The sequence below is a fragment of the Aedes aegypti genome, chromosome 1, assembly GCF_002204515.2.
Source record: "Aedes aegypti strain LVP_AGWG chromosome 1, AaegL5.0 Primary Assembly, whole genome shotgun sequence".
In the NCBI taxonomy this organism is placed as follows: Eukaryota; Metazoa; Arthropoda; class Insecta; order Diptera; family Culicidae; genus Aedes; species Aedes aegypti.
Window position 1 is genome coordinate 176,746,730 of NC_035107.1, and position 17,299 is coordinate 176,764,028.

At 38.8% G+C, this 17,299-nt stretch overlaps 1 protein-coding gene across 1 annotated transcript in view; it reads left to right on the forward strand.

The window, feature by feature from the left end:
- Nucleotides 1–7,930: 7,930 nt before the first annotated feature.
- LOC5574602 (protein RUFY3) overlaps nucleotides 7,931–17,299 on the forward strand; it is a gene marked incomplete at its 5' end in the record, with an annotated part of 59,549 nt that continues 50,180 nt past the window's right edge. The window contains 2 exons of the mRNA XM_001655164.2: nucleotides 7,931–7,990; nucleotides 15,202–15,700. Coding sequence (XP_001655214.2) covers nucleotides 7,931–7,990; nucleotides 15,202–15,700 — 559 coding nt within the window. The remainder of the gene's footprint in view (nucleotides 7,991–15,201; nucleotides 15,701–17,299) is intronic.

A 17,299-nucleotide genomic window follows, 5' to 3' on the forward strand; every position in this document is an offset into this window, starting at 1 on the left:
CGTTGATAGATTAGGTCTCAACGTTTCATCGTGAATGAGCTCTTATCAAAAAGATAACATATGGCTATCGCTTTAACATGAAAAGAGAAGTATATATTTTGTCAATGTTTTTGAATAACTGTAATCCGTACGCCAACGCGTAGCAATACTAGCTTAGCGAAAATTATTATTTTGGCAAATTGCAATAGATTTTGTTATACTAAAAACCCCTGATATCAACCGATTAAATTATAATTCTGTTAAAAAGACATCACAGTATCAGATACACTTTAAGTTGTATTATATTTTTTTAAACCGGATATTTGCATTTACTTTTATTGTAACATAACAAGGGACAGTTTGATAGTTGTATTTCGATGAGGAGGTAACCGCAATTAATCAATCAACAAAATTTATTGACCTTTTACATTTAATTGATACTCTTTTGAGTCGGTCTAATCATGTGTACTGCTCTATAAATAATCTTTCGCGTTCTCAGCGCACTTTCACATCTATTACATAGCGAAACAAAAATGACATTTTTGCAAGTCTCAAGAATCAAATTACGTGTTTTTAGTAGATTTTGGGTCGTTGAATCTAATGCCGTTCTCAGAAATATTCCATCACGTCAAAATTTTTAGCTACAGCTCGCCAAAGTTGTATAAAATAGTGGTTTCATTGATCTTTACATGAGATTTAAAGTATGATTTATCAAACTTTCTTGTGATCTAATCCACCAAGCATGCAAAATAGGACTTAAACTTTCGATTTAGAAATAATTTAGTTGAAATTGCTCGATAAAATTTAAATTAAATCGATTTTTTCAACATGCTTGTTGTCTCCATACAAAATTCTTCGTTTCACTTATATGGCGCAATACAATACTTCTCTGGATCACCAAAAACTAACTTTTTACCATCGAAAATATTATGAGCTTTGTTGATAAGTATTGCTACTGCTACTTGTGTGCTACTCGGAGCAATAGTGGAGGAAAAAATAATTTTATTATATCTTTAAAATTGTTGCTTCAAAAATAACTTGATTTTTTCCATCAGGCTTCTTATTGATATTGCATTCGAAGAACAAGCCTTTTTTGAAAATGAAAAATATAGATTGTCGAATTTTCCAGCCAATTTCTATAAATCATTGATTTTGATAACCTCAAAAAATCAGCCGTTCTAAACGTTGTTCCATATGTATGTGCAATTTAATTATTTTGGAGTATATTTTATTATTACAACATTGTACAATACTAATCGAACGATGTACAGGAAACCGATTAAAATTTAATTGATAAATTAAAAAGATACAGCATGAACAAGGTGTCCAATTTAGAAAATGAACAGTCCTTAATCGGCTGCCCTTCTTCAGTCTGTAGCCTTAGGCTAAACGAGGGTGGGATTATGAATATGTTGCTATTTAATTTAAATTATCACCTACATGGTTTCACATTATGCATTTTGCACAGTGTATTCTGTGCTTTTTCGGCTTTGGCAACTTTCAATAGATACCGATCTGGTGTTTTCGCTGCTGGTGTTGAGATTGCAAACAGCTTAATCGTACCTAGTTTAGATAGTGGGTTATGTTAGCTCAGATCAATCTTCAGCATAAAAGAACAGTAACGATCAATATTTGCAGACTTATGCAAAATGGTACAGCGCAAGTGGCACAAGTTCAAGAAACGTACATTCGTAGAGGGAACTTCTAACTAGGTAACCTTGTGGACCCAATTTTTGCTACTTTCAGCAAACTTGAAGTTTATCGCCAAAAAAGGACGTGTGTCGTATGAAGAAGCGAGGAGTTTTAGGCCAATTAGTCTGACCTTTTTTCTTCTGAAATGTCTGGAACGCATTATTGATCATAACATCCGTGATGTTTATTTGACAAACATGCCTCTTCATGTTAATCAACATGCTTACCAATATGGAAAGTCCATTGTGACTCTTTTACACAAGGTTGTATACGATATCGACCTTTATTGGCATATGGATGTCTTGTGTGGTGGCAAAATGACGAAGTGAGAACAATCCAATCCAAAAACGGGCATCACCAAAGGATGTGCTTGATGGCGATGTCTAAGGCGTTCGATTCCCATAGCAGCGCTTGAGACCCTTTTCGACGTTGCGCCACATACACATACATCTAAACCAAGAAGTACTTTTTTGCTCTTACCGTTTATGGGCACTGGATCTACTGGAGAAAAATCCAGTGAATCGTAGATCTACACACACCTCGTTGTTTCCACTTTTGGTGAATTGGGACAAATTGTCCTTGCTCCAAAGGATCTCAAAATTGCTGGTCACTTTCCTTACAGGACATTTACCATGCTGTTCCCTTCACGAGAAGAGTGGACGTCTGGATATTTGGAAATAAGTACCTATACCAAACAATATAGTATGTTACACTGATGGCTCCCTTCTTGAAGGTAGAGCTGGAGCTGGTGTATATTCGCGTGAACTAAGGCTGAATCAGTTCTACTCACTTAGCAGACACTGCACCATTTTTTCAGGCAGAAATATGTGCTCGTATGTGTGGAGTGCAATCAGCACTTCAACATCACGTAATGGACAAAGTCATATACTTCTGTTCAGATAGTCAGGCTACTATAAAATCTCTTGCTTCGGCCAACTCAAGGTCGAAGCTTGTTATCGCATGTCGAGCTCCAATTGAGGAACTGAATTCAGTCAACTCTATAAACCTTGTATGGGTGTGTGCCCCGCTGGAAATGAATTGGCTGATGAGCTAGCTCGTAATGGAGCATCGCATGACTTCATTAGCCCTGAGCCAGCTATTCCGATTTCGAAGTGCCAGGTGAAGCTTCCGATAAATACTTGTTTGGCAACTAAGCTCAAGCAATATTGGAATAGTTTGGAGTCGTGTCGTCCAACTAAATTGTACAGTGCTGAGCCATCTCCAAGGGTGGCGAATCTGTCAAAGCAGAATTGCAGTCTCTTGGTCAGAGCGTTGACAGGCCGAGGCCACTGCCGACTCACCTATCACATGGCAAATATTCAGCGTGCTGACTTATTTGTGCATGATAGATGTGACTCTTATTATGGAAGTTCGTTTCACCTGATATGTAACGATAAGTTTTTGCGCAAATGCGATTCCAATTACTTGGTAAACACTTATTAAGTGAAACTGAATTCAGAAGCCTGAGTCTCCGGGACATTCTGTTATTCTTAACCCGCTATGGTAATGACCTATACGCTCTCTTTACGCTCATGCGTTCTGCAGTGCCATTTTTAGGGCGCTGTTCGAACCCATTGTGGTATGGAGCTACAACATATCCTCAATGTGATTTTTGAAAGCTAAATTTTTATCTAGCATTATCCCTAGACACTCAACTTCATCTGACCAATTTATTGGAACCTCTCTCATGGTGCCAACATGTCTACTTGAAGGTTTCAAATAAAGAGCTTTTAGTTTATATGCTAGTACTATTAGTTGAGTTTTGGAAGCATTAGGAGAAATCTTCCATTTTTGTAAGTCTAAAGAAAAAATATCCAAACTTTTTTGCAATCTACTACAGATGACACGCTGGCTTCGTCTAAAGAATTTTTGACATCCTTGAGTTACCTCAGGTAAGTCAGACGTAAAAATATTGTACAATATTGGCCCCAAAATATTGCATTGCAACACCAGCTCTTGCAGGATGTCTATCAGACTTGCCCCGTAAAGAAAAACTCAGCAATTACAGAAAAAAGACCGTCTTTATGAGTCTCGTCTCAGCTTGATGCCTTCTTATCAGTTTCGAAAAAAAACAAACATAGTACTTTCAATATTTAGACGATTAAACATTTCTAGTTGGCGTGGCTCCCTCAGCCCCTCCGTAAATGCGGCCCTGACCACTTGCTTATGTGGATTTCACGAAATGCTGCAGACAAAAACAAAGAATCTTTAAAGGACACGAATGCCATAAAAATGTACCACTTGTTTCTAGAACGAGAACTGAAACAATTTGAAATACTAAAACTGTTCTAATAAAAATCACTGATTCTAGCGGAAAACTTGCAAATGCCATAAAATGCATAGACAAAAAACTCTTGCATCTATAGTTGCGCCATCTTTCCTATAGTAGCACTTCTAAGAGAATTTTTTTTTTATTAAACTGAACAATGGAAAAAATAATAACTTTTTCAACATCAATTTTAAGCTGTAATTGTGAACAAAATTGTAAAAATACGGTTTTGATTTGAGTATTGCCACTTTAATAACAATGGTTTTATTATTTGATTATTTGCAAATATTTGTTCATGAATCATCAGCTAACGGGGCTCTATATGCAAAACACAACCTCGATTTCCAACGACGTTCAAAATATCTGGAGAAAATTTTGAAAAAATTTCCATGCAGATTTTTTGAATATTGGTTTTTTTATTGTTCAGTACATTTTTATTTCAAACCATCAAAAGTGGCTATCAAACTTAGGGACGTTCCGATACTGCGAAGTATCGATATTTGATTCGATACGATTATCGAAACAAAGTATCGATACCACCGATATATTGATTCAAAATATCGATATATCGGAATATCGTATGATATATTTCAATGGAACAAAATTCCTATATCACTTAGTGACGTGCCGTTTAGTTTCCTTAAATTCGACAAAAAAAGCTTTGAATACTCAAGACTATTGCTGTTCTCATCGACATTTAAATTAATATATTCTGCTAACATACATTCTAGTACAATTCGAACGGAAACTGCTTTGGGGTTTCTCCAAATCTAATTTATTTATTGTATTTAAACAAAAAAAAATTTATATATTTGGAGAAAACCCTACAATTGTTTTAACTTAGAGCATGTAGAGCAGGCCGTCCCTTATTTTTCGAAGCGACTAGTGGCTTTCCGTACTCGTGTTGCGTGCACTAGAGCAGCAAGCGGTTTCATCTACACCTGAAACTTTTCGGGCCGTTGAGGGACCACTTAGCGTCCACGTACGTTGAAGTCCGTATTTTTACTTGATTTTTTTACCAAAACGATCACTTTGGGATGGTACACAAATTCTTCTTCTTCTTGGCATTACGTCCTCACAGGGACAAAGCCTGCTTCTCAGCTTAGTGTTCAATGAGAAATTCCACAGTTGTTAACTGAGAGCTTTCTTTGCCAAAGTTGCCATTTTCGCATTCGTATATCGTGTGGCAGGTACGATGATACTTTATGCCCAGGGAAGTCAAGGAAATTTCCATTACGAAAAGATCCTGGACCGACCGGGAATCGAACCCAGACACCTTCAGCATGGCTTTGCTTTGTAGCCGCGGACTCTAACCACTCGGCTAAGGAAGGCCCCACTATGGTACACAAATTATGTCAAGCTAAATTTCAACTTTTTCGACCACCTCCCCCCCCCCTTTGTCACACTTTTTGTATGAGCCCTCTAAAAATTTTGTAAGGCTTGTCACGCTTGGCTTGACTCCCCCCCCTTGGAGCGTGACGTAATTTGTGCATGACCTCTTTACAATAACGAACTTATAATATTTCACATTTTTGAAAAATAAGGGACGGCCTAATTAGAGGTCTCTGCAGCTTCGTCCACGCTTTCAGAGAATTTCAGGTCGGTAAATAATCCGGCGAGTTTTCTGCTGGGTGTTAATAGGTACCGTAAAACGGGGTAACTTTGATAATGCGGTTAACTTTGATAGTGCAAGACCCCCAACATATTAAACGAAATAACGAAGTTTCTGTCAATCAGCTAAGGAAAACGAATGCAAATGTTAAGAGTATTAGTATGACACTTCATGCCAAAGCTATTTTCGTTGGAATCAAGTGCATTTGAGAATTTTTATGCAAATATTAAAAATGTACAAGATTTTAGCAACGCTCACAAACAATCTGTTCTACGACCACTATTTAATAAAGTCATAATGAGTTCGTCACTTATCCATGACAGCCTAGTTATAGTAGAACATTAATTCGGTCTCAAATCTCTTAGCGTAAACCATTTTTAGAAACTGGGACCATTTTTGTAATCTAAGTCAGAAATTTCCATATAGCGTTAAACGCCTAGAGGTATGCAACGCCCTATAAATGTTCCGTAATTGATTCAATGTTGTTCGATTTATACTCCATTATCAAAGTTACCCCAAATTAGAAAACCGACTTTCGATTATACGAAAAATTATATATACGGAGAGAATAAATCTTTTTGCAATCTATCAAGTGCAATCGATAGCTAGTATGTCAGTACTTGTTTTAAAAATATAAATTGTAATTCTTTGAAACAGCATACATAATTATTGAAGTTTACTTCGAAAAAACTATCAAAGTTACCCCGTTTTACGGTATCCGGTTATTTATCATTTCCTATCCCTCAGCTTTTGCAAATACATGGCCAAGACAATTTCTAACTGCTGAAGGATGCATTAATTTTTTCTAAGATACAAATTTGTCTCATATTTTTATCTATGGTAACTCACGAATAGGAAGCAACTCTACAGCGGTCTAGGGCTGTACCAGAGAAAATGATTATACTAGAGAAACGCGAAGAGGAATTTGATTTTGTTATAAACAATATTTGCAATGACTATCAATAATTGAGGTCATTCAAACAATTTTTTAGTGTGCGTGTCATCATATCAGTCGCCATGAGAAACCAAGCTTATCAATGACGTAACTTTCGTATCGCTTTTCTCCTTTGCGTAACATCTCTTTGCGTTTCATTGAATTTGCTCGATTGGAACCACGTTTGACGGTTCAATTGGAACCTTTGGTTTCAGAATCCGCGCGTCTCTATACATAAACAAATTCTCTGGGCTGTACCACCTACAAATGCTTATGCTAGTGCTAATGCTAAAACCCTACAATTATCTCCTTTATATAAGTTTACGATATATCGGAAGGAAATATCGATATCACCGATATATTGAATAGAAAATATCGATACCAAAATATCGAATATCGAAAGCAAAATATCGATATTCCGATATATCGGAAGTATCGGAACGTCCCTAATCAAACTTGACCCTAGTGGAATTTTTCACCCATGATAATATGGAAAATTTTTTGGATATACTAACAACGTTATTAGTGTCACTAAATTGAGTGCATCCGAGTGTTAACATAACATGCCTCAACGATGAACACATGAGCACGCTTTGATATCTTTATCATCTTTCAGTAACATTTGCAAAATAAAATCATCAAAACAAAACACATAGGGTGAATAAACGTGGGTGGCGAAACCAACACCGGCTTCCGCTTGGTCACGTCTACCTTCATAATGCCCGTATGCTTTCGAATCCTTTTGCCTTTCCACCCTTGATGCCAGACTGTAACGTACGTACTGCGTGTTTGTCTGCCATGTATCTCATCGGTGTTAGTGGAAAGCGTTGGAAAACTCGCTAGTGTCAGACTAAGAAAAATCGATAAACGATTTGTAAAATTTCAGACGTTTGATCCTGCTGTGAGCTGAAGTTGGACAGTTTCGAATCTGGATTAAAATTAGTTACGTCGCATTTCACAAACAACATTAACATTGAGATTAGTGTCCGGATTAAGTTAAACCAATAATTGAACAAGATTGACTGAGTTGTGTTTCTATTTGCACGAAAAGAGCATTTAAATTTGATAGTCGCCCAGCCGAAAAGGGACAATGTATAATTGAGCCATACGGATGTTTCAGTCTCTTGCTGCTGCACATAACAAGAATATCACATTTGCGCTAAGAAAAACCTACGTATAACGCAGACGAACAATCGAAAACGCAATTTGTTTCGAATGCAGATTCATTCATTACAATCCGAGCTACACCTTATATCGCAAAAGTAGTATTCATAACATGTGTCGTTATTGTGCATGAGTCATACGCAAAGTGCATCAGACTGTCTGTGGCGTAGTCGACTGTCTCGAAAAGATCGGATCAAAAACAAGCAACTATAAAAAAAGATATAGTCAAAATCTTCCTAAGTGAATAGTGCACAAGCGAAGACAAAGTGGTTGCAGCTAACGTGTGTCGGGGTGGATAATCATAGCGGAGATTAACAAAATTTTCACCACGAATCGCAATGTAAGTATGGCGTTGATAATGTGTGTAGGTAGGTGCGCTGTTCCTTACATTATACTGTCACTCAGAGTTTTTTGTCTCTATGGTACTAGCGCAACATTAGTACTTCGCTTCGAAACCTAAATTTTAATAAATGGCTCGAGCAACTTTTGAATGCTGGTATCGCAAATCGAGGGGTCTATTCTGGAAGTTGTGAATGTCTCATCAGGAGTCACTCTCGAGCAAGATAATCATCCTCCTCCTTCCTCTTTATTCCATGTGAGTCGTTTGCTCGGCTTAAGGGAATGCCATCATACTGACTATGAGGAGAGTTTTTGAACCACCTTAATGTTTTGATCTAGAATCGTATGAGCAAAAACGATTTGTTGAACTACTCCAATGGCTGTTCAAAATTTAAAAAAAGTTTGAAGATCCAATCTCCCATATCTTCCTTAACAGATGCCAGACTGTAACGTACGTATACTGCGTGTTTGTCTGCCATAAATAGTGTTCACTGAAATTTTCAGCTTTCTAGGTGGTGATTTGAAGGCGGCCAAACACAAAGTGGGTTTATATGGAAATTACTATGGAGAAATTTTGAAAAATGTTCCTAACACGTTAGACTAGATTGTTAGTACAATCTTATCATCCCAAAGTGAAAACTCATTCTTCAAGTCATAATAAGGTCATAATTTGTCCAAGAGAGCAATTCAATCCGACAGATAGGAGAAGGGAGATTCATGAGTTTGTTTGCTGTTATTTAGCTTCATATGGGATTATAGCCCCAAAAAAGTTAATATAAAATATATTTAACCATTCTTCATACATATTGTGATCAAACTCGTTAAAATACAATCATAATTTGTGCTTTCAGCCAAATTTGATTGCATTTCTAATAAAAAAAAACTTAAAAAAAGTTACGTAATATGTGAACAACCCCTTCCGAAACAATAAAAACACCAAATAACATATTCAGATTACATGTTTCATCGATTAAGGCGATAAAACTAGTTTTGGCCAAACTTCGTTTTTTTTCCGACCATTGTGAATTATTTGAAATCGAAAATGTGTAAACTTTAATGTTTAAAACCATGCAAGAATATTGAATTTATTATGCTTGATTGTATAGAGCCATGTCTTCAAAGTTTGTACGGATAATTTGCGGACACCCTGTACTTTTGTCAAATGTTACAAATATGCAGTTATGGGCGGTATTAGAGATAGAGAAATCGTATCTTCGCCGAAGGTGATCAAAATTGAAACTTCTACAATTTTGCCAAAAGCACCATTTTATGAAAAAAATAGTTTTTTTATCTCACTTCTAGGTGGATTGATCACAATTTTTTTTGCATCAAAAGATGCGCTTCAATATTTATACCAAGAAACTTCTCGGAACATATTGTATGGATCGTTGTTCGAGTTCATTAATTTGACGTTTAAGCGGTGCCAAATTCATTTGTTACCTTGACGCAAGGATGCCAGGTTGGAAGAAATGTCTTCCATTGGAAGACATTTGAGTAGTGTGGAAGACATTTGGAAGACGGAAGATTTTTGGAAGAGTTTTCAGAATTTGTGAAGACATTTGGAAGACAATTATAAATTATTAATTATTATTAACATTTCTAAAATTCCTAGATTTGAAAAAAAAAAACATATGAGTTGGAAATTACAAGAAGCTCTTTTGAAAGATTATTGCGATCCCTCTCCGGATTCCGTTGAAAATTCTCCAAGGATTCCTTCAGATATTGATCTGAGAATTCTGACAAAGATTCTTCAAGAGGTTCTTCTAGGAACTCTTGCAGAGATTTATCAAGACATTTTAGTAATGTATTTAAGTATTATTTCATAGAATCATCAAAGTTAACAAGGATTTTTACAAGGACTTTTTGAAATCTGTTTCTCGTGTTTTTTTTAAGAATTCATAAAAAAAGCAAACAGATTCTTATATGATTTTTTCTTGAGATTGCTACAATTGTTTAAATTATCCCAGGCAACAAGATATCTGTCAAGATATTTTTCCCTGGTTTCTCCTGAAACTCCTCCAGAATTCCTTTGACAATGCAACCATGTTATAAATTGAAGTTTGCACCGGTGTTGCAAATATTGTTCCAATTTTATTTTACACCAATTTTCTGGTTTATTTTTTGGAACAGGCTAACTGCCTGGTTAATTTTTGTTCGAATTTGGGCCAAGATTTGAACTGTTCCTAAACTGGTTCTATAATTGTTTGTTTATCAGTTCGGATTTTATTTCGCTGATACTGCCACCGTCTCTAGTTCTTACGCATTTGAGGTAAGAAAAAACAGGAACAATATTCCATTGCAGCTGTTTTTAATCAATATTAATTCCTCTTCCAGCGATTCTTCTGGCAATTCGGCTATTCCTTCGAAGAATCCTTCAGGAACTCATACAGGACACCGCTAGGAATCATCAGGGTATTTCTCCGGGAAATTCTTTAGGAATTCGTCCAAGGATTCCACCACGAATTTCAACGGGAATGCATTCAAATATTCCACAATGAAGTACGCCTACTGATATCTCCAGGAGCTCGTTCAGGAATGATTTTGAAGTTCCTCCTATTTGTCCAACAGAATTTCCAACAGGAACTCCTCTGAGGTTTTCTTTCAGGCATTCATCCGGGAGTTTGCTTCAGGAATACTTCCGGGGATTTGCTGCAAGAATTTCTCTGGGGATTTGCTCGAGGAATCTCTAGGGATTTGCTCGAGGAATCTCTTCGGGTATGTATGTCCAGAAGTTCCTCTAGGGATTTCGTCTAAAAAATTAATTCAGATGTTCCTGCGAGAGAATTTATCAGAATATTTTTTCCAGGAATATCTCTGAAGATTTACACCAGGAATTTCTCCAGAGATGTCATCCAGGAATTTCTCCGGACATTTCTCCCAAGATTGCCTCTGGGTATTTCATCCAGTAATCAATTAGCAAACTTCTCCGGGGATTTTCTCCAGAAATTGTTTCGTCAATTTTTCCTGAGAATTTTTCAATTGATTTTCTCCAAGATGTTCTTTGGAGATTCGCTCCAGGAATTCCTCCAAGGATTTCAAGGATTACTCTGGGGATATATCCCAACATTTATTCCGGGGATTTTCTCCAGGAATTCCACCAGGGATTTACTTCAGGAATTCCTCCAGAAAATTTTCCGGAGATTTCCATCAGATTTTTTTCCGGGGTTTTGCTACAGGAATTTCTCCGAAGATTTTTCCCTAGAATGCCTCCGGGATTTTTTTGGAGCTCCAATTCATTCAGATTTCCTCCATAGCTCGTCCTGGATTTTTTTCTATATCTCCAAGAATTCTCCAAAGTTCCTCAAGTACAGTCAAGCGTCCTTGAGTCGATATCTGAAAGGACCACCGAGTCATGAAACAGAAATACTTTGGGAAGTTGTATGAGAGGACCATCATATAAGCCATGAAATGATTGCTTTTTGTATGGTTTCATGTGTCGATATCGAATAATGGAACATCGACTCATGGGGGTTTCACTATGATTCCTCGGAAATGCTCCAGAGCTCCTCTATGAGTTCTTCTGAAGTTGTTCGAAAAAATCACAACATTCTCTCCGGGAGTTTGTCCTGAGTTCCTCAGGAAATTTCTAAAAAACTTCTCCGGGAATTTCTTTGGACTTCCTCCATAAATTCATTCAGAGCTCATCCAAGTTTTTTTTAAGTCCTTCAAGAAATTATTTCGGATGTTCTCTGCCAATTCTTCTGAATTTCGTCCGCGATTCCTTGGAGCGTCCTCCGGATTTCCACAGGCAATTCTTCTGGATTTCTTCGAGAAATGCCTTTGGAGTTCCTCCAGCGATTCATCGAAAGTTCCTCCGTAATTCCTGGAAGCTTCCTCCGGGGTTCCTTCCCAACAGTGAGAATTGCTTGGAATTCCCCCCTTAGTTTCTTCAGGTATTTCTCCGAAGTTCGTCAAGCAATTTCCCCGGAGTGGCTCTAGGAACGCCTCCGGAATCCTCCAGAAACACATCCAGAGTTTATCTCGGAACGCCTCCTGACTTCACCCAGGAATTGCTTCGTAGTTCCTCCAGGATTTCCTTCAGAGATTCTATAGGATTCTTTCCAGAGTTTCTGCAGGAATTCCTTCAGAGTTCCTTCGGAGCTTCACCGGTAATTCCTCCGGAACTCTTTCAGCAATTCTTTTGGATTTTATCCAGCTTATCCTCCAAAGTTCCTCCAAAGCTCCAGGAGAAACTCCGGAGGAATTGCTGCAGGAAGTGCTTCTTGAGGAAATCCCCAGAGAAATTCTTGAAGAAAATCACCGGAAGAATTTCTGCACAAAATCCCTAGAGTAATAGTTATTGAAAATCTCCTGAGAAATTCCTGGAGAAAATTTCCGGAGAAGTTCCTAGGGATATCGCCGGAGGAATCCTTGAAATCCCCGAAGGAAACCCCGGATGAATTCATGGAAAAAATAATCTGAGAAATTCCTGGTTTAAATCCATAGAGAAATCTCCTGAAAAATTCTCTGGAAAAATCCACGAAAGAATTTCTAGAGAAAATCCTCAGATGAATTCCTTAATGAATTTCTGGACGAAATCCCCAGAGAAAATCCTGAAAACCCAAATACCCGCAGAAATTGCCATCCGAAATCCTCTTAGGAATTCCTTGTCCAAATTCTAGACGAAATCCACGTAGGAATTGCTATTGGAAATCACATGAGAAATTCCTGGAGAAGATCCCGGAGGAAAAAATCTCTCGAGGAATTTTTAGACGGCTTAATCGGGAACTCCTTTGAGCTCCTTTGGAAACTCCTCCGGAAATTTCTTTAGAGCTGGAGCTGGTTTCTCCATGAATTTAATCGGAGTTTCTCAAGAAATCCTCAGGAGTTCCACAATGAATCCTTCTGGAATTATTCCGAGTATTCCCCTAGATTTCCTCGAGAAATCCTCCAGAGTTTCTCCAACAAATTCTCCATAATTCGTCCAGGAATTTCTTACGAGTTTCTCCTAGAATTCCCTTAGAGTTCCATCTGGAATCCCTACGGATTCCTTACTTTCAAACATTCCTTCAGTAATTTCTTCGTAATTTCTCCATAAATTCTTCCAGGGTTCGTTCAGGAATTCCTCTGGAGTTTATAGACCTATCTGTCTAGCGGCCATGCTGACAAGCCTTACAAAAATTTCGGACGATTCATACAAAAAGTGTGACAAAGGGGGGTGGGGATAAGGGGTCAAAATTGTTGAAATTTAACATTTAGCTTGACATAATTTGTGTACCATCCCCTACTAGATACGACGGGCAAGTTATTGGAGAGGTTGATTCTCAACAGGCTAGTACCGTATACGGAAAGTGCGGAAGGCCTGTTCAACAACCAGTTTGGATTTAGAGAAGGTAAATCTACTCTGGACGCCATCCAGTCGGTCGTTCAGACAGCTGAAGTGGCAATCGAGCATAAAAGGAGCGGCATCCGTTACTGCGCGGTTGTCACTTTGGATGTGAAGAATGCGTTCAACAGCGCAAACTGGGAGGCAATAGCACACGCGCTTCACCGCCTCAAGGTACCGGTGCAGTTGTGTAAGCTTCTAGAAAGCTATTTTGATGGTAGGATTCTACTGAATGCACAGAGGAAGGGCAGAAAAGCGTTCGATTAACCGCGTGAGTACCTCAAGGTTCAATCATGGGCCCGCTGTTATGGAATACGATGTACAATGACATACTGAGGCTGCCCCTTCCGACGGGTGTAAAGATTGTTGGCTTCGCCGACGATATCATCCTAGTGGTATATGGTGAATCGATGGAGGAAGTAGAGTTGACAGCAGTGCACTCTATTTCCATAGTTGATGAATGGATGAAGTCTAGGAAACTAGGACTGGCCCGTCACAAGACTGAGGTGGTAGTGGTTAACAACCGCAAATCCGAGCAACGGGCGCTTATCTCGGTAGGTGCTTGCACCATAGAGTTCAAGCGATCCCTTAGGCATCTTGGGGTAATGATCGATGACAAGCTCAGCTTCGCTAGCCACGTTGAATATGCCTATAAAAAAGCATCTACGGCTATAGCTGCGCTTTCGAGGATGATGTCTAACAGATCTGCTATAATTACCAGCAAACACAAACTTCTGGCAGGCGTAAAGCGGTTGGAAAGCACGTACAGGATAATGTTCTTAACACTTCAGTCGTCGCGCTGTTGTATTTTGTACAACACTGTTGAAAAAACCTCGCTTTTCGTTCACAACAGCAGCGTGGGGGTTCTGACGATGTCAAACCGCGCGACGACTGGAAGGTTAAGAGTAGCAAATGCATACCGGACAGTATCTAAAGAGGCCGTGTGCATCATAGCCGGGATGACGCCCATCGGGCTCATCATCAAGGTAGATGTTCAATGCTTCAACCAAAGGGGTACCAGAGAAGTCCGTGACACGTGTAAAGAGGAAATACTCAGAAGCTGGCAGATAAAGGTCTGAGGCCAATGGTAATGTCGATGCACTGTACACCACTTGCGTAAATCTAAAATAATTGCTCAAGTACAGTGCATAGGCTGATTTTAGCGGGTCGTTGGTGCGTCATCCCCGCATTCCCTGAGTTACCTTCTCAGGGGATCTGCTTGTAGATTTCCCCCTTCTAAAAAAAACAAACAAAACAAAAGGTCGCCATTCTAGAATTCACATAGTTCTTCATGGGCTACTATGTTCAAAGCCGGATCGGCGCTAGTTAGTTATTAGGATCTGAGCCCACTTCCGCCAAGTTGGCAGAACTAGCTGACGGATTTGGAACGTACTCTAAGGCCTTCCACGGAATGGGGTCAACATGCGCCAGACTAGTGTCACTCGACCCTACTAAGGTAGAAAACCACTGCGGTCAACCTCAACTCAGGTTACCCAGTACATATACCGTTAGTTCTCCTTGTTCGTGCGCTACCAATATAAATCATTGAGGTCACACTGGAGTTGGTCTCAATTCGCTAGAAGCGCTCCTACTCGTAGTTCCATACCTTGTCAGTGTGTGTAGCATCAAGTATGTCATAATCAAGATCTTACGGGCTTAAATGCTGATGTGCAAGTTTTCCCGGAAAAAGTACAAAGCTGCAACTACTGTACCTTTGTAGAGCGAAAGGGGGACAACTCATAAGAATATCCTGCCAAAATTGTCCCATTGCAATTAGAAAAAAATGTGTGTAGCTCAGTATAAAAATTTTGTCAAATTTTGTAAGGAACAGCGAAATAAAAACAAACAAAAATTCAGCATTTTAACTTCCAATCTATACTTTACAGACGAAAGTGCGGGCGCTAGGCATAGCGCAGCCAAATAACCACCACCAGACCGGCGGCGGCCTTATCGGCTCGCCAGGCGTTAACAAACTGGCCGACAACGGTATCATCACCCTGCCGAAGCCGATCCTCGGCGGGGGCTCCAGCAGCAATTCATCGTCATCCAACAACGGAGGCAGCTCAGTGGCCGGAAACCTTGGAGGTAATGGTACCGGTGGTTGCAACGAGTCCAGTGCTCAGGACACAATTTATCTCTGCAATTTCCGCGTGTCGGTCGATGGCGAATGGCTCTGCCTAAAGGAGCTTCAGGACTTAGACATTAAGGACGGCACGCCTGGCCTTGGTGGTGGAAGTGGCAATGGAGGAAGCGGCGGTGCCGGTGGCGGAAGTAGCGGATTTGGTGGCAACGGTGACGGTGATGGCTCGCTCAATTCTTTCGGTATCATTGAGAACGTAAAATGCGAAGAGAAGATTATCGAGCGCGATTTGGTTAACTACTACTGTAGGTGCTATTTATAAATATGGTTATTTGATTTTATTTTCTCGATAAAGAGTTTCTGTTCTTTTGGTGTTTATGGTTTGCGATATAAGATACAGAAAAATAGCACAACTTCGCAATGAAAACGGGTTAACAAAAACGATAACTTAAGAAAAGTGATGCAGCCTATTCACACGCATATTCTAATTTGTACGTCAATTAGATGTTTTATTATCATTTTTAAATTTGTACCATAGAGCAAGTAGAATAGGACATTTTCAAGATGTGATTAAGGGGCCTATTTATATATCGGAGATTTTGCTTGCATAACCGCATAACGTAGGACTACGTCTTTGTTTTCTTTAAATCATATAAATGGAAATCTTTGATAGTTGTCATCCATTCCGACTATGACACGGTGATCAATTTCACCCGAATTCACGGCACTGCATCATCAATACTTCTTAGTCTCATGCGTACGTGTATTGAATAAGCACTATATTGGCTCTATATGTGCAAATAGGATATCTTTCAATGAATAGCATTCATTGGTTTGGCAGATGTACCACATGGTTAAGGCTAAGAAGTAGCCCGTCATTAGTTTTGGCAGCCATGTTGACATTTCAGGTCGCAATTTCAAAGTGTTTTGAAATTGTTTTTCAATTAAAACTCAGTCCGCATAGTTCATATTGATGTGGAAAAGTATCACTAAATGCGCTGACGTACAGAAAGTATACTGATGCTTTTTTAGTTGCGTCAGTTCAATGCCAACCGATATTCTTTAACTCAAAACTATGACTGGATTTAGCAAAATCATCAACAGACGCGTACAAATTTCAATGACGGCCTACTTCGCCATAATGATTGCATGTAGTGGTAAGAAATAACGATACTACGTTAGTAGCCCGAAAGTCACCTGTCCGAATGCTAGTAGCGTATATGCCACTTGCCTGAATGAAAAATGTAGTTTATTTTGCAGAAAATGAATTTTAATTTGTTATCAGTGATTTTTTCACTGTTTTTAATCGTCAGTTATTCTTTTCAAATTGCCGCCATGAGCAGCTGAATAGTCAGCCGAAATCTTTCCTTCTTTGAAACATATGCTGTTCTTTCGTGTTAAATTGCTGCATCAATAGTGAGAATTCACGCTTCTCATATTCGTGACATGTTACATTCTGGCTTGTGTTATTCGAGCTAAAGTTATATGAAGAATCAAACTCGACAAAACTCCAAATTTGGCTAATGAGCCTCCGTACGTGCCATAAATTCTTTTGTTCTCATGACTTTTACTGTGCGCCGTGTTTTGGTACTGTCTCGCTCTCTCTCACGGGCAACTTAAAAACAGGACGCACAGTAAACGTCAAATGTTTTATAGCACGCATAGGCTCATTCCACGGACATTCAAACAAACAAACCCAGAAATGTTTTGGAAAGTGGATTGATGTGAACTATGAGACCATGAGTAACTATGACATGTTGTTTTTAGTGTGGTTCCATGAGTCGATATCGAATCATGGAAAATCGACTCATGAATGTTTCATTGTATATAATAATATATTTTCAAATCGATATAAGGAGTGAATCTTGAAATATGCTTCTTCAAAAGAATAGGGTAACGATTGA